This window comes from Asterias amurensis, chromosome 2 (genome assembly GCF_032118995.1).
Source record: "Asterias amurensis chromosome 2, ASM3211899v1".
NCBI lineage: Eukaryota > Metazoa > Echinodermata > Asteroidea > Forcipulatida > Asteriidae > Asterias > Asterias amurensis.
The window spans coordinates 1,430,117-1,455,144 of record NC_092649.1 but is presented as its reverse complement, the minus strand read 5'-3'; the positions used below and the strand labels follow the sequence as shown (position 1 = coordinate 1,455,144).

The window sequence follows — 25,028 nt, the reverse complement described above, 5'->3', positions numbered from 1 at the left end:
AACAAATCTTCTCTTTAAAAAGAAAAATCAATGAGGTACAAACAAGATGGACAGAACTGATACTTCACAGAGGCAAAGGAGGACATTGCTCCCATGTCCCTGGTCATTGCCTTGGTGCCCTTTGAAATGTTCCAGTACAACTTTCTCTTGTAGAATACATACCAAGAAGTACATCAGGCCCGCATGTATCCTCAGATTCAATTGAATTATTAAATGCTCAAAGTCAAAAAAAAAAAAAAAATATTGGAATAAAAAAGAAGAAGCTTATAACAATTTATATTAAAAATAACGATAATCACACTAACTATAACAATAAAAATGCATGTACAATTGGGACGCGCATTCTCAGCTTCAGTAATACAATACGGTCGTTAGTGCAGACTACAGCTGTAATGGACTTTACACACAATTGGTTAAATTGCATTTTTTTGGAGCTCCTTGTATTAATTAAGTTTATTGATTATGAGTGGTGTCCAAAGTGAGTGTTTGGCGAAACAGAATCATTTCTAAGTAATTTTTTATTTTTTATTTTTTGATCGCTACATCAAATTGTATTTAACAACCTTATATAGAACACCCAAATTGAGGTTACAAAAACAGATGGTCGTTTACTATAGACATGATCTTATTGTAAGATCAAAACCTGGATAAAAAAACACGTTAATTTTCTAAGTAATTTGTGGGTTTTTATTTGTTTTTGCTTTGCTTAAATTTAAACGCATTTTCACTTCATACCTTCTAATCATTATGGATATCAAATTGCAATTAGAGTCAAGACCTTACAGCACAGGTCAAACGAACGATGTAGGTAGAACAGCAAAATTGAGATCACAAAAACAGATATATATTCATTTACTTCAAGTACGTATAAAAATCCTGGATATTGCCCAACAATATCCCTTGATCCAAAGACGCGCAGTGAACTTAGCTTCACCTGCTTCACAACAATACAGCACAGTGTCAACGACATGCTGATTGCAAAAGCCAAATTGAGGTCACAGAAACAGATGATAATTTCCTACATAATACTAGATCAAAATCCTGGATATTGCCCAACGATATCCCTTGAACCAAAGACATGCAGTGAACTTAGCTTCACCCGGTATGTTTGTAGACTCTGCTCCACAAAGTCCCTGTTTGCATGATCAGTAAGTAAACAATTTACGCACACCTGTGTGTGTTGCTTGACTGTTGTATTAGCAAATTGATATAATTTTATGATGTCAGTAAATATTTAGTCGGGGTCATCTGCAAGTGTCTGCCGGCAGAGAGGTCCAAAGAGTTAATTGGTTCAATGTTTTCCTAAAAGTGAACAATCTGTCTGCTAGTGTAAGTGGGCAGGAAAACTTCCTTTTCATAACCCAGGCCATATTAAGCACAAAAAAGCAGCTAAGCACAACCAAATTATGCTTACCAGAATAAGATTACCAGCCAAACTACCATGCTATGTTTGTGACGTGTGTCCCCGCCAATTTGTGCTTAGCAGAAATGTGTCAAGCAATATTTTCTGCTTTTCAAAAACAGCTCTATGAAGTTGGGCCCTGGAAATAGTTCACTCAGGAGAGGGTAGTTTTCTGAACAGTGGCAACTTCCGCTTATTGTTTACAATGTATGTTAGCATTGCAGTCTACAGTAACAATGACAATACTTATTATTGTTGGGAAAAAAATGTCACACCAATTTAGTTATGGTGGGCTTACAGTTAAAAAATTTCTTAAACACAAACCTTACTTTGCTTATGTAGCTGAACCTAGCGACATGTGCCAGTGCATGTGATGACTAATTTCATCTATGACTGGTTTCCTGCAAACTGTTGCTTAGCAGTGTATCAAGCAGTTATATTTGTTTGCTTAGCATCTACTGTGAAATTGAACCCATCATGGTTTATGTTAATCCCTGCTTTATGAGAGGCCTTGCATATTGATAGGATTACACTGAAGGATTGGTCTTAATCCTATTACTGGATTAATATGAAATAAAGATAAAGATCAACTTCTTTAAGGTAGTGGGTCAAACTGCGACGCAGGTCATGTCCTGTGCATTTACTCCATATCATGGACGTATCGAGACTATAGTCTCAAAAGAATGCATCATCAACAATTGCCACTGTGGTATGAGCATGACACAAGACCATCAAGTTACAGTATACCTCATCAATCAATCACCATTACAAGTCTTACTTAATTAAAAAAGAGGCACTGCACAATAGCTCTGTACTATACGTTTTGCAGCCAATTTCCATGTACATTGTACATTATGTGCATTACTACAAGTCTGCTATGCTGTCTCCCATAGCTGTACAGAGTGCGTGTGGGTAATTAATTATTTTGTTACAACTGGATATTTTGTTGTGAACAACATCATTTTGCACTTTTTTTTATTGGCAAGAACAATGGTGACCAATCACCAAACCTACAGTATATGAATCAACAAGGACATGTACGCACACAGAGATTACTTTGTAGACCTTCATTTCATTAATGACCAATTATAAAACTGCTCGGGTGCACAAACACAAACACAGAGAAAGTGAAACTAACATACATGTAATACGCAAGTAATTTATTTTGAATCTGTTTACAAGGTAAACGAGAATGCAAGAATAAATATGAGACCATGTCTGCGGAAAGTTTTAAAGAAAATCATGTTATCATAAGTATTATTTGAAGCTTTGCATGGTGTTGAGACATAAGAATAAACTATGTTTTGTTTCTTCTTACATGTACCTTATCATAAATTGGCATTTATACGCGTACATGTATACCATGATTTATACGCGTACATGTATAACGTGCATACATGCGTAAATGGTAAATAAATAAGTGAATTATACAGATTGAATTTGGGTCTGGTTTAATAGGGCAGAAAAGATATGTTGCCATTGTTACAGGTCAGTTTCTACACTGTGAGCAAAAAATCAATACCCCAATGATGGATATGTACGTGTAGGTTTACAATGCAACATGATGCAATTTTCCCTGCAACTGATGGAGCGGTTGTGAAGAGCCTTATCCTTAGCCTATGAAAATCCTTCGGACAAGTGGATGTATTGCAGAGACAGCCGTTCTATCATTATGTATTTCACAGGTTCATGCATTATATACTTTACATGTATCATGAATAAATAGTGAAGTTTCCACCTAGACACAAATTGCGCATACCAATGTGTAAGCATTTTTTTTTTTTAAGGTTGCAGGTGTCGTTCCCTAAGCAAGCCTGGAATGTAAAGATAGCACAATTGGTCTTGGGGCCCCCATCACAATAGATAACACAATCGTGTGTCTGAACATTTTTAAGGTTTTGTAATGAAGCGATTTGGAAATTAACTAAGAAACTGGTCTTGCAGAAAGCTTAAACTCTAGCCCAGCCCAAAACTATGTCATCAAAACTGCTGCTCAACAGGTGTAAGTCATGACCAATTGGAGACTTTTAAGACACTGGCAGCAGTGGACATATCGGTCTTTTTTTGCGGCTCTAAGCGCACTGCTCAGAATAGCGCGCATAGGTCTAAGCACGCGCTACTAGCGACAACTGTGAAAAAGAACCGTCCATAAGTCTCCCATTGTTACATGTATAGTCAGTCAGCCTACAAACCAGGGTACATTTTTACACCTATTTCATTTATAGGCAAACAGACAAGAGTACACATCTTCTCCATGCTCAAACATAAAACGTACCAAGTCATACCAATTCACGCAAGGATTTCACAACCAATCTGCCCAAAGAACTCAGTACTGCTCAGCCAGACATACACGCCCCAATCAGCATGACTACATGCCCCTTTCCACCCACGCTCTCTGCCACCCACAGCAACCCCCTTCTTCCCCTTCCCAGTTAAAAAGATAAGCAGCTGAAGCAACTATTCCAAAGCAAAAAGGAACAGTTCTGGAGAAGAAATTCTGGCAGAAAACTTCAAAGTAAATAAAATTTCAGTTTTATCTTCTTACTCCCTCCATGTACTATGAAATGTTTCACAATAATGTCTTGGTTTCCAGTCAGTCGGGGTTCTCCCTTGGATTTTTGCAAACACTGTACGGCATTTTGGACCCACTTTTTGGGATGTTTGGCTGAAGCGCATTTAAAGCCATTGGACCCTTTCGGTAAACAGTGTTGTCCAAGGCCCACACTTTGTGTACCACAACTTCTATATCAAATAACAAACCTGTGAAAATTTAGGCTCAATCGGTCATCGGAGTCGGGAGAAAACAACGGAAAAACCCACCCTTGTTTCCGCGTGTCATGACATGTGTTTAAAATAAATCCGTAATTCTCGTTAACGAGAATTTATATTGTTTTGCTGTTTTCTCAAAAAGTAAAGCATTTCATGGAATAATATTTCAAGAGAAGTCTTTCACCATTGCCTTCTGTAAACCCTGTAAGTTATTTGTAAATCTGTGACCTTTTTTTTTTTTTCCTGAACCGAAAGGGTCCAATGGCTTTAAAATGCTATGTCAGATTTTTGGCCAATTTGACCCCCAAAATTTGATTTAAAACTCAATAGGTATTTTAATGGGGGTCGAGAAAGTTACAAGCTTTCATTTGAGCCAATGCTCGAAAAAGTCTGCCAATTATTAGTAGCAGGGAAATAAAGTGCTCAAAATTAGTTTTGTCAGAACCCGACAATATATCACGTGACCAATTCTTACGTCTCTTATAAGAAACGTTTTAGTTTTTTGTCATGGTTCCTGACCATTAAAAGTTTAAGTTAAACTTTTTTCGTTAGAGCGGGTGATAAGTTTAACTTAAACTACTCTTTGAAATACCATTCACTCAAAAAAATCTATTTTTTAATGTTTTGGGCAAAAAATCTGACATAGCATCTTTAAATTAAAAAAAGGTATTCAGAATGTTTTCTACTTAGTGTTTATCTCGGTTTGAAAAGTCAGCCACTCTGTAATCTGGAACATTCTATATTGATTTCCTCATGATTTTTTTTATACAATTTTCGAAAAATAAAGAATTTGATTGGCGTATCATCGGCCAAATTTTGCTTGTATCGGCATACAATTCACCAGTATCATCCCAATACGCTAGCAAGGCATGGGGAACCCTGCAGTTTCTGCAAAGTTCCTTCAGCAAAGCCGACGCCTTATTCACCACCAGAGCCTCACTGCTCCTGACACATTAAACTATCCTCTGATCTATGATGATAAAGAGGTTCAGATTGATGGCCATAATCGATCATCCTCCGTTAATTTAAGAGACTTCTAGGCAGCATCTCGGAATGCCAAACGTACACATTCTTAATACCATCCCAGTTTGTGGACCCACACAGATAGAAGCTTCTGAAAACAAACAGTCGCATATCCGGATACTCATCTCGGACTCTCAAAACTCTGTTGTGTCAGGTCTAATGATGATGGCGGGGGTTGAGGGAGAAACATCCACTCAGTATTAATCCTCTTAAGATATTATTATAACTGCAGACAAATCCTGGGGTTTATCTCAGACTGAAACAGACTGTACTAAGGATACTACATGAATAGTTAAACACACTGGACACTATTGGTAATTGTCAAAGACCAGTCTTCTCACTTGGTGTATCTCAACATAAAATGCATAATAACAAACCTGCAAATTAGAGCTCAATTTGTCGACGAAGTTGCAAGATAAATATGAAAGAAAAAAACCCTTCTGAGCCAAAGTTGTGTGCTTTCAGATGCTTGATTTCGAGACCTCAACTTCTAAATCTGAGGTCTCAAAATCAAATTTGTGGAAAATTACTTCTTTCTCTAAAACTATGTCACTTCAGAGAGAGCCGTTTTTCACAATGTTTTATACTATCAACCTCTCCCCATTACTCGTTACGAAGTGAGGTTTTATGCTGATAATTAGGTTGAGTAATTACTAATAGTGTCCACTGCCCTTAATGTTTATGATCCATGAGTTTTTGCTTTATTTCTTTTCCATTATGTAAGTTATCCACATTTTTATGTAAGTTTGACAATTCAAGTGTATCGGGGTTCTCCCTAGGATTTGTCAAAACTGTGGGGCATTCTGGACCCAAATTTGAGAAGTCTGGCTAAAGGACGTTTTAAGTTTTTTAAACAAGGTTTTCAGAATGTTTTTTACTTGGTGTCTATCTTGGTTTTAAATGCACTTATGTGCATTCTGGAAGATTCATTTATAAATGGTGTGTTGTCTTGATGGTTTTTGTGAAATGAGTAATTTAGTTTATTACAAGTCGTCCAATCAATCGGAAAATAAAGAGAAGTCAAAAAATTTCCCTTGAACAACAAAAGTGTACTTTTTTTTGCGTAGTTTGCACATTTAGTTAGGGTGTGCAGATGTTTTCGGTTCTTAAGAGCATGCCAATTAGCTCCTATGAGTCCCAGCTTATTTACTAACATTGACAGAGGATAACAACCTTTGCAGCAACCTCGCACAAATTGCCATATTGTTATATTACATGTATTTCCATTAGTAATTTCCGGAAGGTCAATAATACATGACGTGTATTTCTCAAGTTAGTCGTGCACTCCAGTGAATCGTACCTGACCTGAAGTGAATTTACCTACGTATTCAGCCCTGAAGCTGGGCTTAGGAACCACCATTAAGCAGCAGACAGTAAACATCTTGTCAACAACATTTGTGAATAGGCCTACAATAAGTACATAGTAAAACTTAAAAGAATCAATGCTTATGAAAGCAAGACAATATTAAAAGACAGTCTGCACTGTTTATATTAGGCCTGTAATTGATTGCCATTGTTGCGGGACTTTCCTTTGTTCCTTGTCCATGTGACACTCTCCATAGACTACTATGGAAGTGGACAAGACAAATGGTGGGCATAAACAAAAAAAAGACTTCCATTGTAAAGACAATATTGTTCCCTTTTTTCTTCCTTTGTTACGATGTACCCACTATACTGACAATACCATAGAGCAATATCATGACACAAAAATGTAGTGTACAATACCATTTGTGTTTAATGAAGCGCACAAACACACCTACCAAAAAGGTGCTGAAGGCACTTGACCAAACATGAGAAACAAAGGTTTTGAAGTTTGTGAATTACGAGAAGAAGAAAAAAGAGGGAGAAGAAGAAAAAAGAGGGGGAAAAAACTACATGTAGCACCATATAAGGGTTTAAGGTGCTGCGGAGCACTCAGCAGCCACTGCAACAAACACCAGAGCAAACCCTTCTCGTAGTGATAAGGGTAACTAGGTTCTTTATTACACAACGCACACCTGGTCCTACGGCTTTACGTCCCATCTGGAGAAAAAAACAATGATGCTGATGTACCTTCATAAAGGACAAAAGTTTCAAGATCGGGACTAGAACCACATGAAGCACATTGCCGTATTACTCATTATAACGACTCGGACTGTATCAGGATTTACACACAATTGTACATGTAGCTTTTGATACTCACAATTCCCTGCCCATCCTCACCTACCCTAAAAAAATTATATCAACTTTATGTACTTCTACCATTTAAACAATACTTCTTTTTCTTTTCTCCATGCTTTAATTATGATCTACACATGTACATACGTTAAATTAACAGCTGTGCACGGTGGGCACAACATTCTGCAATTGAATGACCATATTACCTGTGATTGTGAAGCTTGTTCTCTTTCCACAAAAGCTTCTTTGGTGGCCGATATCACAGCAGCAGAAGGAGGTGGCTCAGTTCCCTTGATCCCTACACCAAATAATCCCAGATGGAGGGCGACTGGCACGGCCCATTCTGGTGGCTTATCTAATGGCTTGGACTTTGCCATGACGACCCGTCATCAGTGTAAGACAATTACTATGTACCTCACTGATTGGAACAGTTCTTAGAAAGATGGTGGGAAGACTGCCAGGAAAAAAGCAGTGTGGCTTGAAGAGAACGAACGGTCACTGTTAATTATATTATGAAACCTTCTCTCTCCAACTGTCACTCTCTGAAAAGAGAGATCTGCCCTTCCCGACGGAAAAGAACTCTGTGCGAGAAGGAACTTATTATGTTGACTCAGTTGAACATCGATGACGAGCAAAAGTGACTTCACTACTAAGTCCCCGAAACCACGGGCCACATTACCATCGTCTGCTGACAATCTCCCCAGTAGAGTTATAATTAGGACACAACTCGATTAGGTACGTCTTCTTTATCAAACTGAATGTATAATGTGAAGATGTTTCGCCGAGATGAGATCTGGATCCAAAGGCACCATCATCGTCGCTGCTACATCTTCACAAGTTTGACAGATTGTACGGATACTACGTTCTCTTCCCAATGATGAGCGGATGCAGCAATCTGATCTTGCCTTAGCCGGGGGAGGACTTTAAGTGAAGAGTTTCTTCGCATCTTTTAACCCACACTTCTTTTTCTTTTTTCTTCTTTTTAAATGTAAATACACACGTAACTTAAGATTGATGTTTTCTGCATACCGAGGAATGGGAATTTATGACATTTGAGAATTTCACTGTAAACAGTATCCATTCAGAATGGCAAAGTGGACACTAAGGGAATTTTTTCTGAAACAAATATGTCTTTCTGCAGCTGAGCAAGACTAAAGTGCAAAACAAGTCCGTCTTGTCAACTATTTGGCTTATTTAATGAAGCCATCAATGTAAATCTGACCATCATATAACTGTCAGGTTAGGTATATAATTAAAATCCCTGTGGATGACTGTGTACATGTACATGATACATTAAATTATGTACGACATTAATTAAGAATAATACAACTTTGAGATTCTAGTAGTGTCATGATGTGTACAATGTGCATCTTCGAATGTCACCATTTTGGGAGACAATTACTTTTGGCACATTTTTAAATCAATCGTTATCAGACAAGGCGCCTTGGTAGATAGGGCGCAGTGATTTTTTTTTTGACCTTTGAAAGTCGGGTTTTGACGTGTCAGGTGGTATCGTAAACTTTGGTGTGATCCCTGCCTGTCCCGGTAGAACAGGTTGAAACCAAAGACTTAACCAAACTAAAATGAGAACGCCAACATTATAGGGCTATGCTCAGTTAGCACAGCACCGCCATGTCAATCTGCATAGGTTCACCCGCGTTAGCAAATCGGTCTGTGTTCAACCAAAAATCATAATACTATCAGTGGTGATCAGTGGTGGGGAAATTGAGCCTTGTGAGTACTACACACACATGTACATGTGTTTTTACATACGTACACTGTAACAAGTCTACATGATTCGACAGCCACATTTATGACAAGTTTGATCAACCATGACATTTATAAACGAGAAGATGAAACCACCATTCATCAAGGCCTCCAATGGGGGGCATATTTCTCTCTCAACAATTACATTTAGACCAATGCCATCTTGCAGCCATGTAAAACATCACTCCCACTCTTCACCCATAGCTCTATTGTTCGCACAGGTAGTGGTAGCCTACATTGTGGAGCCATTACAGTATGATCCACATTTACAAGTACAAGTACGTCACCACTACACATACACTGTGTCTACTATGGACTGACACGCAAGTTCCAAAACACTGGTTTGTTCAGAATCTTTACTCAAGTTTCAACCCTTTCGGAATGTATCCTACGTGTATACATTCGTTGTACAACTGTACACCTCTACATGTATACACTGTACAGCATTTTACCATTTACAAGTTTCGAGTTTGAGTCATGAATGCAAGAACAGGGGCCCTACTCTTGAAATAAGTTACATGTACCTCTTTGTGTTCTGATGAGCACTTGCCACTTTTCTTCTTGCCATTCTTATCTTTGGGCCTGTCCTCGCTTATTCCATTCTTGGCTGGCTCTGCCTCAATGCTGGGATCATCTGTCACACTAAACTCAGTGGGTAGAATCACATCATCCTTCTCCTGAAAAGTGACTACTACCCCATCAACGTTGGATCCGCCGTCTCTGCCTTCGGAAAACCCGTCCATTACAGCCTCAGCAAACTCGCTATTACTTTTGTCTCCCATTTCTTTTCTTTGGAATCCACCCAAAAAACTATGCCTATAAAATTAGATGGGTTCTAAAAATGTGGGTACACTGCACACAAACTCTGCAAAACTCCAAAGAGTGAATGATCTTGAAAATGAAGTTGTCTAGAGTAATCTTAGGGGGGCCTCGGTCGGTGAATTTCCTCTCTTTGTCAGATCCTGTCATGTGGGGGCACCGGCCATGATGACATCATCATCAAGGGTATTAGGTATGGAGGAGACAGTTTTGAAACACACAGGCAATGCTTTAGCAACTAGGGCCTGTTCTTTCAGCAGTCCTACATGTACATGACCATCAAACTTGTACATGTACGTGACCTTCAATGGATCATACAGGTTGTATAGTAGGAAATTCGCTCTGCAGGTTCATGTATGAGTGTGCTTCCACCCACACTGCTGTATGTGTGGACAGGCTATGCACCAAGCCCCTTTTATTTTTAAAGTGGCTTTACACTGATGTTTATCTTCACAAAATGATCACCGCTTTTGTTCAGCTGATACATGATACAGTGAACCTAACACCTTTTTTGTATGCACTGTCTGCTAGTCTTTCACTCTGAGCATAAAGTAAGTTTATAAATAACAGTGTCAACAAAAACTACAGAAATTAATCTATATATGATAGGCTTGATAAAAAGGGCAATCTATTACCTCATTGGTTGAGTAGTTTACAGACAAAATGAAGTGTACTACATTGAAACCTGCAGAGCAAAAGTGAAACCATTTTTTATTGTTTTGGTCATGAATGTAACCCCCAGAAATCCGCCAGTCTGACTCAATCATGACATACTTTTGAAGACTGAACTGTTCAGAGCTCTTTAATGTTTCCATTGTAAATTCTTTATTTTGTTCAGTGCCTTAATCTAGTATCTATAGGATATGTGCGCTTTAAGATTTTTGTTTTATTATTATTATTATCCTGCGACATGAAATTTCACAAAAAGAGCCAAAGAGCCCGACTTCCTGCAAGCAGAATTTGTACATCCCAATGGAATAATAACACATTTTAAAATAATGTATGCCACATGCATAAAACCTTGTTATCCTGGTCATACTTTATGTTGCCATGTAGTGTATTTACTGCCGCCATGCGTGATGCTCCACCATCTTAATATAGGAGTCCCATATGAATAAATATAGGATGCTCCAGGGACACTTTGCAGTGAATCTCTGCTGTGTCATTTCCCTGAGATTTGGGTTTCAGAATGTGGATTGATCTCACATCATCTAATTTAATAGAGCTGATTATTGCAAAATGACAACTCACAAATTCTGTTTTAACACTTCAATTTATGTTTATCTTGTTTTACCAGGGTAGCCCCATCAGCTGCTGTTGTTAAAGTAATGTTTTTAAATCCTGTAGGGCCCTGGATTATCTATGCAAGGCAAATGTCAGCCGGTGACAGTAGCTTCACATTATCATAACATCAAGTGTACACGTACATTCTATAATGCTCCGTACTCATGGTTCTCCCCATGTACAAGCTACTCCCCATGTAAAAGCTACAATACATGTAGCATATCGGGTCAGTATGTGCAATTTATATGCTGCTATGCGTAAATTGTAGTTTACGCAGGAAGGAATTTAAACAAAAATTCTTACACTTCCCAATTCAATTCACACAAATACACCAATATGAAACCATTTAGCATGCTCCAGCATGCACAGTAGGGTTGTAAAACCAACATAAACACGGAGTAGACATCATTCCACAGACCTTACAATATCAATTCAGCGTGCTTTGGTTTAACTTCAAAACTTAAGTCCAGAATGCCCCCAGTTTCACCAAAAAAACCTGAGAAGAACCCAGGTACTTGCACAGTAGGCAAATTTGCTGATGCAGCAGCACATCATGAACCCTTGCTATCCCTGCTGTGCAACCGACCATGATGATGATGACCCCTGACCACTGTGACCAAGAATGATGTGACCCCTCAACATCAAACTGTTTGATTCTGTTGGGCTGAGGACTGCAATACTGGTAGTAGGTCTAGATACACATGTAATCACTATGAACTGTTTAAGGTTTACATTGGATCAGGCATTAATCACCATAATCACCAGAGTCCAATGACTGGCGTACCACCCTGTCTGAAGGAGGGAACTTTTTTTAATCAAAGGAGACATGGTTAATTTGTGGCAGGCAAATCTGCTTCAAGAAATTCTGTCCATTCACCGGCCTAATAAATACTTCACAGAGGCAACCAAGGTTATTGCCTTGGTGCCTTTGAAATGCTGCAGTACAAATTTACAACTTGCTCATTTAGGGTGCCCTTTATCAAGAAGAAATGTCTTGGTGCCCTTGCTGCTTCAAAAACAAACCATAAAGGCCTGACTATGACATTTGCACGGTCAGCCAATTGCGTGTAGAGCCATGAATTAGGAAGAGCACTGAAATGAGTAGAAGCATTCTGTTTACTAAACTTGGTAATGTGATGACACTTTCATCAACACAGATACATTACAATACAAATGAAGCATGAAGTCTACTAGGCTCTACACAATATATTGGATCCGTGCAAAAGAGCAAATGGTCACCACTCTCAATATCTGAAGGTCACTTTAAAAAAAGCTTTCAGCAAACTCCCTCATAAATGAATCACATCCTGGGATATAATGATATCCCATTGAAAGGTGACGGAAATGATGTACAAATAAAACCTGACAAGGGTAGCCCATGTGAACCTCGATCATCGGTTACTAATGGGTCACATGTTCCCCTATTTGTACCTCCCTCTCCTCGCCCCCTCATACCCCTTCAAGGCTCGAGACAAAATGTAGTATACATTTACAAGTACTACGCAGGGCTGGCAACTTGCATCTTACAATCAGGGAGCTTTAATGTACAGCAATCAGGAAGCCATTTTAGCCTTGGGGAAAGACTCTGCTCTGGTCTAAACATCAGGGCCCAATTTCATAGAGCTGCTAAGCACAAAAATTTGCTTAGCATGAAATTTTTGCTTTGATAAAAACAGGATTACCAACTAAACTTCCTTGTGATTTTCAGTGTAAGAAATGCAACAAATGAATATTTGGTTGGTACATGTTTTTATCAAGGACGAAATTTCATGCTAGCAAATTTTTGTGCTAAGCAGCTCTATGAAATTGGGCCCTGGCCATTAACTATTTTACACTTAGACCATGTACACTGTAAGTCCATGTGAAAAGCATTTTTAAAATGTCAACATTACAATTTTTTATATTTGCTCTACCATTATACTATTAAATTGTTATTTGATTTTTGCTAACCTTTTTGTACCAACCTTATACTCTATGGAGCATGCGCAAGGGGACTACTAACCCAGTTGTAGTTTGTTGCATGGTGTGCCTTATGATACAAATTGGTATTTATCAAGTCTCACTACTGATGGCCATTCCACGTGAAAGAAATATACAATATTGAATATCAAGAATGCCAAACTAATAAACACGGTATGCCACAAGCTCTTAATGACAGGTTGAAACCACTCAGGACAAATTGGAGAAAGCTGTCATGCTCATAAAGGTAGCCCCATCGATAGGTTTTTGCCAACGTAATACTGATTTATAGGTAACTTAAACAAAACATAGAAGTCACTTGTGACATTATCCAGCTGAATTAAAGTATTAGGAAATATTTATATTGGGCATAATGCAGGAGCCTCTATGAGCAACACAAAACAAATAAATATACAAAACTACTTAAAGGCAGTGGACACTATTGGTAATTACTCAAAATAATTATTAGCATAAAGCCTTTCTTGGTGAAGGTAATGGGGAGAGGTTGATGGTATAAAACATTGGGAGAAACGGCTCCCTCTCAAGTGCCATAGTTTCCAAGAAAGAAGTAATTTTCAATTTTCAACGAATTTGGTATTGAGACCAAATTTAGAACTTGAGGTCTCGAAATCAATTATCTAAACGCACACAACTTCATGTAACAAGGGTGTTTTTTCTTTCATTATTATCTCGCATTTCGATGACCGATTGAGCTCAAATTTTCACAGGTTTGTTATTTTATGCTTATATTGAGATACACCAATTGTGAAGGCTAGTGTTTGACAATCACCAATAGTGTCCACTGCCTTTAAAGCAATTGTTTACCAAAGAAAGATTCAAACAAATGAATCCAGGCCTGCTACTTCATGGAGGCAGTGAATGCAACTGCCTCCATGCCCTCTGGGTATTGCTTTAGTGCCCTTGATACATGTAAGCTCCAGTAGAAATTTACAATTTCCCAATAGTGTGCCCATTTCCAAGAAGAAAATGCCTTGGTGCCCTTGCCCTTTCAAAAACGAAGTATACAGGCATGTGAGTCTTTAAAAGTACCTTGAAAATCTGAATACAGTATATCTACTGTAGACCTACTTGCTGAGAAGACTGCAAAGACCCAAGAGTGTCGCTGTACTCTCACACAACATTGAACCCATCCTCGTTTAGCGAGGTAACAGAGTGGGTAACAAACAAATGAGGTGACAGCGGGGACCAACCACATCTCTGTCATGCAGCATTCGAGAATGGACACCGTCCCCCACGCATGAATCATTCCTCAGATTAAAACTTTTGGGTAAAAAAATATGTTAACCCTTGAACACTTCGAAGGAAATCCTTTATCAAAAAAGTTCAACCTCTCAACAATTGCAGTCCTTCTCAACACGAAGTAAGTTTTTATTTTTTGAGTATTTACCAATGTTCGACCCTACCTAGGAAAAGTACATTGGAGTATCGCCCCGCACCCCCCCCCCCCAAAAAAAAGGAGGGAATTTTTTTTTTTTAAATAGTGTTATTGTACTGTGCTGATCAAATGCATTTACTTCGAGCTGACAAGCCATGAATGATGGGCTTAAAGTGCATTGTGCACAAGCAACTTAAATACAGTGCCCTTAAATTCTAAGTGCAATCATTAGCGTTTTAAGGGATTGTTGATCATCATTGTTTATGACCAGAGGTTTATGTTTGCAAATTGCCATCAAAAGGATAAATGTCCTCCCTAGATGTACAATTTTGTGCTATATGAAAGGAGAGAAGGTCCGCACTCCCCTTGACAAGGACGGAAGAAGCAGAGACGTTTATAACACACAAATGGTTAAGGCAATGCCATTACTTTGTGGCATCTAACCAAGTTTTTGAGTTAAAACCAACGGTTCTTTTCAGAACCACCTCAACTCGTTTAGAGATATAATGATTACATGGTGTTACCGCAAACTTTTCCATATAGATCCAGTCTACAGCGTTTCCAAAGTGCATGCAAACAAAACCCCATCACGGAAGAATAGGGGTTAACCCTTGTGTTTCTGGTTCGTATAGCAAGCTCCCCTGTTTTTAAAAAGGTTTCTGCAGACTTGAGAGCTACAATGATTTACACATAGCTCACTCATGATGAGACATCTTTTCATTACCAGACATAATATAAAGAAGAAGAAAACGTCTAACAGTATTTCTTGAAAGTTAGATTTGAGTCTACAATGAGATGAGCCTACACACATGTGTGCATGTCACATTCGCTTTAAAATGTGAACAGAAAATGAGCATCATTTGGTGTGCAGCAGAGTTAAACCTTATCACCGTCTGTCATCCCCTCGCAGCAATTTAATTCTGATTTCCTCCTGGGTCTGAATCCACACAGCTCATCATCAGAGTGCGATCTCAGAGCCAATGCCCTGTAAACACGGCTGACATTTTATTAAAACACATTCACTCCGCAGGTTGCTGGTTGTGAAATTCAATGAAAAATAGCCTCGCAGTTCGTCCATCCAAGGGTCTCCAAAACGAAGACGATTGATATAAATGATTGATAATATTTTCCTTTTCTTATTCATAGTTTGTGTTTTTTCCCCCAAGATGAATTGAAAAGGAAAGCCCAAAGGCAGGATGGCATCATGTTGACTAAAATAAAGTGACGGTATGGTAACTGTATAATTTTGTTATTTTACCGGAAGATCGCTACAGAAAATGTACATCCCATCCCATGGCCAACTTCAGCCAGATATTTATTTGGCAAACTGTGTCTTCACCTCTGTGATCCAGCAGTACAATCAAAACAATCCATGGATGTAAAATTCCAGCATGTCCTCATGCATGTCTCATTCCAGGCGTGACATGCAAACAATAAACACATTGTAAAATTTGAATAAAAAGGTTTCTATAGACGATGTAACCTATAGATGTTTACATTCAAACCGCCCTCTGTTGAAAAAACACTGTATACGTCATGTTTCGCCAGGCAAAAAGACACGTAGTCATGGTATGATTGCATACACTTTCTAGCTGGCTGCCAAAACACAAAGGTTTTGCCCGGCGGTGTGCGCACGAATCATGTTATGGTTTTCGTGTGATGTCAGAGGTCACATCGTCTTTACACTGCAATTTTCAGTTTTGTAAAATCCTATTGTTTGAATCTGAATATATGATTGTATGATAATATGTTCTTATGTTGGTTGAGTTGATTTGAAGGTTCATTCGGTACACTGAATGATGACCAAGACTGTTGTTACAAGAGCTACATTAGGACCCACAGATGGTCAGATTTATTTGACATGCAAACATTTCCAGATTTTTATTGTAACTCCTGATTGCTTTTTTTTAATTGGCTGACAGTGTATGTTTTTGCTATTAAGAGCTTAACAGTTGATATGTTTTTATGCTGCTAAATTTGTCTCTTGTTCATGTACCTGTAGTCAAATTGTCATAGGCCTACATTGTGTACATGTACATGAACACATGTTTGCTGTATCATGATACAAGAATGAAATTGCCCTAACAGGCAATGGACACTATTGGTAATTACTCAAAATAATTATTAGCATAAAACCTTTCTTGGTGACAAGTAACGGGGAGAGGTTGATGTTATAAAACATTGTGAGAAACGGCTCCCTCTGAAGTGACCTAGTTTTCGAGAAAGAAGTAATCTTCCACGAATTTGATTTTTAGACCTTAAGATTTATAGAACTTGAGGTCTTGAAATCAACCATCTAAATGCACACAACTTTGTGTGACAAGGATGTTTTTTTCTTTCATTATTATCTCGCAAGTTCGATGACCGATTGAGCTCAAATTTTCACAGGTTTGTTATTTTATGTCAAATGTTGAGATACACCAACTGTGAAGGCTAGTCTTTGACAATTACCAATAGTGTCCACTGCCTTTAACACATGGTTGTCCCTGTAACATGTATAAAAATAGAGTCACCTTGTTCTAAACTGGACAAGATAACAGTTTTTCAAAATGATCTCATCACACTTCCTAATGACATTGATGAGATAGCAAGTTCTGTACTTCTCCACTTGTGATTCACATCACTCTGCCATAAATAGAAATGTAGTTTATAACATACATGTAGTACCTAAACAACACACTGACCACCAACTGACCACAGAGCCTTCATTGGCCTTGGTGAGTAACTTCTCTACTTCTGATTTGCTCCATGACAAGCATAAACTGCGCCAGCCAGGGGCCAATTTCACAGAGCTGCTAAAGCAACAAATTTGGTTAGGCACGAAAATAGCTTGCTTATTTTACACACGTTACTGGCCAAAATTGAATGCCATATCATTGCTTGTGACTTGTATTTAGCTATTGTTTACTTAGCATAACAATTGAGTGGAGTCTTGGCTTTTATTCTGATTTTACAAAGCAAAGATTATTTTGCTTAAGCAGAATTTTTTGCTTAAGCAGCTCTATGAAATTGGGCCCAGGCCACCACATAAATGTGTAACCTTTCAAAAGTGTGACATTGTACATAGTACATCCACAGCCTTTCTCGCAGACAAGCTACCGCTTGTCAAAGGAAAGTTTTACATTTTGTATAATAATTTCAACCTAACTTCAAGAATTATAAAAGTAACAGCGAAACAAGTTCTGAGATGTGGCCCCTTTCTTCACATCAGAAGTTGATAAATATCAGACAATGCAGTCTCTATAAAATATACGGTACATGTATATCATGCCAACAGAAAGTCCAGGCTTTGTTGGCTGTTTTGTAAACATGTGATGTAACAGTTATGGTATAGTACAGGAATCACAACAACAATTCTTTATAGACACTTTGCAACAACAGGGAAAGGTTTGTTATGAAATACAAATAAGTTCAGCAGAAATCCTAAAGTTCAGGGTATCTAGATTCCGAATCTGACACAGAGAATTGAAATTTGGAAATGCACAACAAAGCCCACACAGCCTTGCTTTCATTCAAGGTTTGGATGTGAAATTCCACAAGACCACAGGGCCTGTAGTAGCTCAAAACGTACTGCCTCAAGGCAGACGAGTTTTGCAGATTCAATATCTATGATGTCAGTTGTGAATACTGCGGCTGGAGATGCTGTCGGTACCCGCATCACCTCTTTAAACCCATTATACACTTTCGGAACGGAACAACAACAAAAGTTCACAGATTTACAAATGACTTACAGGGTTTACAGAAGATAATGGTGAAAGACTGCTCTTGAAATATTATTCCATGAAACGCTTTACTTTTTGAGAAAACATAAAATTCTAGATATCAAGAATTACGGAGTTATTTAAAACACATGTCAAGACACTGCGAAACGTGCGGAAACAAGGGTGGGTTTTCCCGTTATTGTCTCCCGACTCCGATGACGGATTAAGCCTAAATTTTCACAGGTTTGTTATTTTATATATAAGTTGTGATACACGAAGTGTGGGACTTGGACAATACTGATTTCTGTATAGTCTGTATTTGTATATTATTCAAAACAGCACAAAAAATGAAAACCTAAAATTCCTATGATAATACAAATCAAATTCTACTCACACTCATATTTCCGAGCCAGCAACTTATTGCAGTTTCTCTTCAACCACTCCACCATAAATCCAAATGAATATACAGACCAAAAGAAAGACGTTTACTAGCAGTGTATCAAACTTCAAGGTTCTGGCTAATGCACCCGCTTCACACATGCCATGATATAGCACATTATTATACGCTACTACTGCAGCAAAACAACTATCGTCTATTTATATACTCTAGGACCTCACATTGGAGAGAGGAGACACAAGTCAAAGGAATCAATTGAGGGGACTTTCAATGGATCATGATAGGCAAAAGGGCTCAAATTTCTTATCCGAACGGTACACCAGATTCAACCTGGTTTGCCGCTCAGGAAGTCCCAAATCACAAGAGATAACTTGCGTACCTTCCCAATTCACGAGATATTAATAAGTCTTTGATAATAATACTCCTCACAATGATTACTGCATTGAACACTACAACCATGGTACAACTATGACGTACTAAACACAACAATGCTATAAAGTGTAGACCGTAATACAAGTACGACAAGACTGTCAACGGACCTCCCTCCACATTTTAGGCAGAGTTTAACCATAGAAAAGAAATAGAATAATTATTGTTTTAATTGCCAACTACCTGTCAATTGATATATTGTGCTGTAAGAGTATAGACCTTGCAATCCATATTTCATGAGCAAATTACAGTGCAAGGACCTCTTGTCTGATGAGGTGTTTTCACAAATGCTTGTAAATCTTGCACTCCTCTGCCTTTCTTTTGGTTGGGCAGTGGGTGACCCTAGTTTTATGTTACGGGAACAAAGAAAAGGTTGTGCATTTAAGGACCCAGCCAAAGGCAAGGTTCTTCATCGACACTGCAATGTTTTATAAGGCTGTTTACTTTTGGACAAAGTCATCACTCGTTTATTCCCATTCCTGTTCCAGTAAACATTTTGAGCCACACACCTGGAATTCTTGTGGGTTTCACCTCCAAGTTCAAGCCCTGTTTGAACCAACAACAACCCTCAACCACTTTAGGTTTTATTTTAAAAGTACAATGGGCATACGCTTCACATAATTGTGTAAAATCTACGTAGCCCTTACATCTGTACGTCCTTGCACTATGGATCAGTCCTCCCGAGTTACAATGCACAGACCGGTATGAATAAAATAAAATTTAATTTAATCTGCTACGGGAGGCTATAAATAGGACCACATGACAGCAGTTCAACAGACCTGTCCCACATGCTCAGTGGCAGCTTGGTGTACATGTACTAATGTAAATGTCAAGGGGAAGACCTCATTACAAAACACTTAACATCAATATAAATAATGTATGACATTGACACCGACAGCAAAACAATAGGGACTCATTATTAAGACTAAATACTAGAGACACCGGGTTTGATCTCCATCAGCACAACTGGCTTTGATATTTTGCTTACATTTGAAAATATTTGAGTACTACAATGTACATGTAGGCCCCCTATGTATTCATAAAATTAATGTTAAAGTCGGCTGATGTGATGTTAAATATGTATGGGGCCACCACCAAGCAAGAAGCAGCAAGGCTTGCTCAAATTAAAGGCCAGTGACTGTTACAATGTTGACTATTAGTTGGCGATTACTTATGAGAAAACTCTGCTGACAAGTGCCCTTTTTCTAACAGTTTAATTGTTCAACCGTGGTAAATCCTCATTTCAATTCGGGTCTTGTGAAGACAAGGTTTGGTGCGGTAAACATTTTTAGCTATAAGCCCTGTGGTCTTGTGGGGTTTTACCAAAAACTCAAGCCATAAACAGGATACTGCAGTGCACATCCATACCAATATTTTTGTCCAGAAAAAAATAACTGATTATAGAAAACACTAATGATACATCTAATTAATATCCATGAGTAGTGTACTATTATTATTATTATTATTGAGATTACTAAATGAAATAATTAAGTGAACAAATAATGTAGAAAAAAATAGGGTAAATCTAATGTCAGATAAAATAAAATTTATTGTGAACACATATTGAAGTAAGTACTATTTTTACATACAGCCCTCCTCGACGTATTATGACTTCACACATTCGCTTTTTCTCACCTCCCCGGGCAACACACCAAAACACAACGCGCATCACTTACTATGTGATAAATAAAATAACGGAGCAGATCAAAAGAAAGCACGGTTTAAAGATGGGCTTTTGTGCCCCAAATCAAATCAAAGTTAAATAAAAATCTCCAACGCAATTACGATTAATACTAAACTAAAGTACTTATTTGTATGCATGAGTGAAGGTAACATAGACAATTTGGCTTCGCTAATATAATAACTTGAAGGCCCTCGCACACAGAAGATCACTCAGACAGAATACGGGTTAGAGAAGCGGGTATTTTTCCATTGCATCTTCCATACATGTAGTATAGTGTTTGTTGGACTGCCACGACCTTTCAAAATGAGTGTAGCCAAACGAAGGCTGACAGGGACAAAAATAGTCAGGCACCTGTTTTGGTAGTATCTTTCCTGACAGATAAGTATTGATTGCACACGGGGAATAAGACATAAAATGGCCGCAAGAGTGTACGTACCGGCACCTGATTAAACCTTCCAGACAACATTGGTGAACCGCCTTGCATTACGACCCACGACTACATAAACAGCTCTCACTGGCTTCCTTCCACCCTGCTCATGACCACTTCAAAGATGCAGATGCGGAGGCAGCAGAGGAAAATATAATCTGCGGAACTCCCGCCTACTGCGGAGACGATTTCCCTCGCATACCTACTGGCATCTGCCCCAAATTATTAATATTCCGGCTGCATACACAGGCTGGAACGACGTGTGAACGTTCTTGAACTTTGCGCATCCCCGTGTCAACAGCGAGGGGTGGGAGAAGATAGGGACTACATGTGGTGTGTTAACTGGATTGTGATGGATCGGAGATACTCATTAGGGCGTTTTGTGTGTATTTTGTTTCAATCCAGTCCCAGGGATCGATAGTGCATCTCTGCGTCCATTGAACGATTACAAATTATGTCCCATTATTACACATACATTATACAGTACTTACATGGTACATCATAAAACATATACTATAACAGGCATAGTGTTTTGTAGAATATATCAAATATGATTCTTGATCGGATGCAGAAAACGAGAAAACAACATTTCTTGGGTTCAGTTTCACAAAGAGCGACTCATGTAAGACAGATCTTAAGTTGCATATAATCAATATAAATTGCTCAGCAATGGTGATATTGACAACTAATCTTTTAAAATGAATATCTGGTGCTTTGTCATTGCGTCCCCTCGGGATTTTGTGCATTCTTTTATCATAATTTTTTTTCATCTTTGATGCAATTAAGTCCCTGAAATTATTTTTGATCAACAGCAATACATCGTTGAGTGTTCAACTTAAATCTACATATAGGTAAATAACGGAGAATAACAGCGTACATTGTACAAATACCACTGTTATCCATGCAAGTAAGTAATGTAGCCAATTAATGCACATCAGTGCATACAGTGACCTTGGCAGTTAGCAAAACATGGACCTGTTAATTAGTGTTCAAGTCTGTCAGTCTTCAGACTACATCAATGTATTTATAGCTCTGTACAACCACGGCGAACAACAACAACAGTTTCAACAACATCATTACGAGACAATGTCCGTCATACGGGTGGTTCTTCGTTCAATGTATTGATTATTCCAGAAAGGAAAAACATCTTGAAAAGTAATTTTGCGATCGATGCATCTTGAGATGGCTTCTTTGCGGGGTACACAAGACCTTTCCTAAAAGCTTTCAGTTCACCATGTAAGATGAGAGTACGACAGCGCAAGTTCTCGTGATAACAAGAGCAGATGTAGACACCTCGTTGTTATTGTGAATTTTTGTTATTCTTCTGCGTGTTGAGTTTTGGAGGTATGCTTTTTTGGTGCACTAATGTCATGACTCAAACTGAACATGTTTGTGCGCTAGTACTTGGTATTTGGTACTTGGAAGTTATCCTCCTGAAACTTACGCTGGGGAACTTGACAAAGAGGTCAGGAGAGCGTGGTCAAATAATAAAATTAAATTTTACTTAATGTTTAGAATGTTTAGAATAAAACATTGTTGTTGAATAATTGAAAAAGAAAATTAACCTAATTCAACAACGATATGTTTTATTATGAAATACACCATGTACATGTATGAACAATCCGCCCTTATGTTATTATTCATTAAATAATTTATGGGGACAAACAAAATCCATTTAACTGACCCATCCTGATTGAATATTATAATGAACAGCAAGCCTGAAACAGTAGCTCACGCAATTGCCCTATTCCCCTGGTCATTGCATTGGTGCCCCTTGAAATATTTTTGTAGACATTTTTGTACATACATAATTCCCAAGGTTCTGTTTGGTGTAACAACCAAAGAGAGAGACCATTGGAACACCTGCCTATAAAACAGGTTATTTCATAAACCCAGTACAAACCACAGCAGCTGCAAGCTTTGACCTTTGACAATGTCCCACTTGGCCCCAAAATAACCTCAACAAAACGAAACAATAATAAACACAAACAAACATCAATGATCAATCAATGTGTACTATGTTAAAGTTGGTCCTAAATACATCAACTGCTGGAAATTTTATGTTAACATTTGTATGACATTTCAAAAACCTAACAATGGTTCAGATTTGTTTCTCGACCTTTCACTTTCAGAAACTAGAGAACTTTGACCTTGCATGTAAGCTTATTATTAACCTTTAAAGTGTCCTCTTCATTGCTTTTAAAAATAGACAGCAAACAGTCCTAAACCTAACTAAAAACCATACCTTTCTCTCTTGATTCACACACTCTTGACATTGATGATATTGTGTATCAGGGTAGTACGAGTTGCAGGAAATTTGAAAGGTTCTGGGAAAAAGTACTTAAAGGATTTAGGATAAGGATCCTTTTTATTTGCAACCACATATGATTGGATTCATTAAACAAAACACATTAAAAGTTACTTTGTCATCCAGCTAAAAGTCGTACACTGTTTGATGTCTTTGTTGTAAGCCGACACTTTATGTGGAGGCAACAGAGGGCCCCCAATTTGTTATTGCCTTGGTGCCCTGTAAAAAAATCCAGTAGCCTTATTCCTAATAAGGTGCTGTTTACTTAGGAAAACTACCTTGACTAGATGCCCTTCAAGGAATAAAGTACCAGTTTTGACATTTCACTCTAGCGAACAAAGGGAACATGAGCTAAAACAAACATTCATGGCTCAAACAATCAAGTTTTCCCATTGCAAGGAAATTCACTTTGCTTTCGGTATTCACATGAACATGCATGAACCATGCATCAAACTCAGTTTGGTCATTAATCATATTGTTTGCCACAAATGAAATCACAATCACACAAGCATTTAAAAACTTACTAGATACTTTATTGTGTATAATAAGTTCAAAGACAGCTTTTAGAATTAATATTACAAACAATTAATTCTAATGTTTGAACATCTATGATTTGCTTCTACTATCGAAGGGCAATTTTTACTGCCATATTGCCATGTCTATATAAGACTTCCGATCAATGCAATGAGCTTTACACAGCCAAATAATGCATTCCCTTAACCTTAGTACTTTGTATTAATACATGTGATTACGAGTCAGAGCCCGAACATGTGAGTGCCCCCCCCCCATACAAACTACAGCAACGTGGTTTAATCACATCAAACAAGAGAGGGCAGTCTTTACTTTCCATCTGTACTTAATTTGATTGCACTGTGACAAGTAACATTTTAAATACTGTATTCTAGTATTTTAAAAAAATAAGGTAGGTAAAACAATTAATGTATGCTTCTGACTGTAAAAAAAAAAAAAAAAAAAAATGTGAAATGATACTTTTTTTTACACAACACCTGAGAATAAATGTTCCGTTCATTCATCGCAATCTTTGACTATGATAAAAAATAAAGCCTTCTAAAAAAGAGCAAATGAATCATGGCAGGAGATTCATTTCAAAATCCAAGTGCAGGCAGTTCAACAAATCTTAACCAACATTTCTGCATTTTGTGTATCACTTTGCTAACATTGCATTATATTGATTGAGGAATTGGAAATAAATGTTGTGCTGTACTGAACTGAAAGGAAAAAGAACATTAACAGAAACTTGACAAGACTGTTGACATGGATCTGCCAATTTTGTTTTTATATTAACTTGGTAAATTCATTGGTGATTACGGCGCAGTTCTCAAGCTTGCAAACAAGCATGGGCCAAGGCAAGCACTGGTATTTAGAACCTGGCTTGTTGATTATTATCCTGTTTTACTTCATTTCTTTCCAAAAAAAGTAAACATGAACAAGGTGTTGAATATTTGACTCTAATAATCAAATAGCGAAAAATAAGACGGCTCCAGA

The 25,028-nt window shown here is 38.0% G+C and overlaps 1 protein-coding gene and 1 non-coding gene across 6 annotated transcripts in view; one reads left to right on the top strand and one right to left on the bottom strand.

The window, feature by feature from the left end:
* Positions 1–25,028, bottom strand: part of LOC139952862 (S-adenosylhomocysteine hydrolase-like protein 1) — a 57,496-nt gene that overhangs the window by 29,200 nt on the left and 3,268 nt on the right. The window contains exon 1 of one of the 5 annotated variants that reach the window (XM_071952145.1): positions 21,224–21,344. The exons of 3 other annotated variants lie outside the window; for them this stretch is intronic. In XM_071952145.1, coding sequence (XP_071808246.1) covers positions 21,224–21,271 — 48 coding nt within the window. In that variant the 5' untranslated portion in view covers positions 21,272–21,344. Of the gene's footprint in view, positions 1–9,642; positions 10,292–21,223; positions 21,345–25,028 lie in introns of those variants that run through there. One more of the 5 variants, XM_071952127.1, reaches the window with a different exon arrangement.
* On the top strand, positions 14,908–15,031 carry LOC139934162 (U6atac minor spliceosomal RNA). The gene has a single exon (XR_011785700.1). It is a non-coding gene; the product is annotated as a U6atac minor spliceosomal RNA (small nuclear RNA).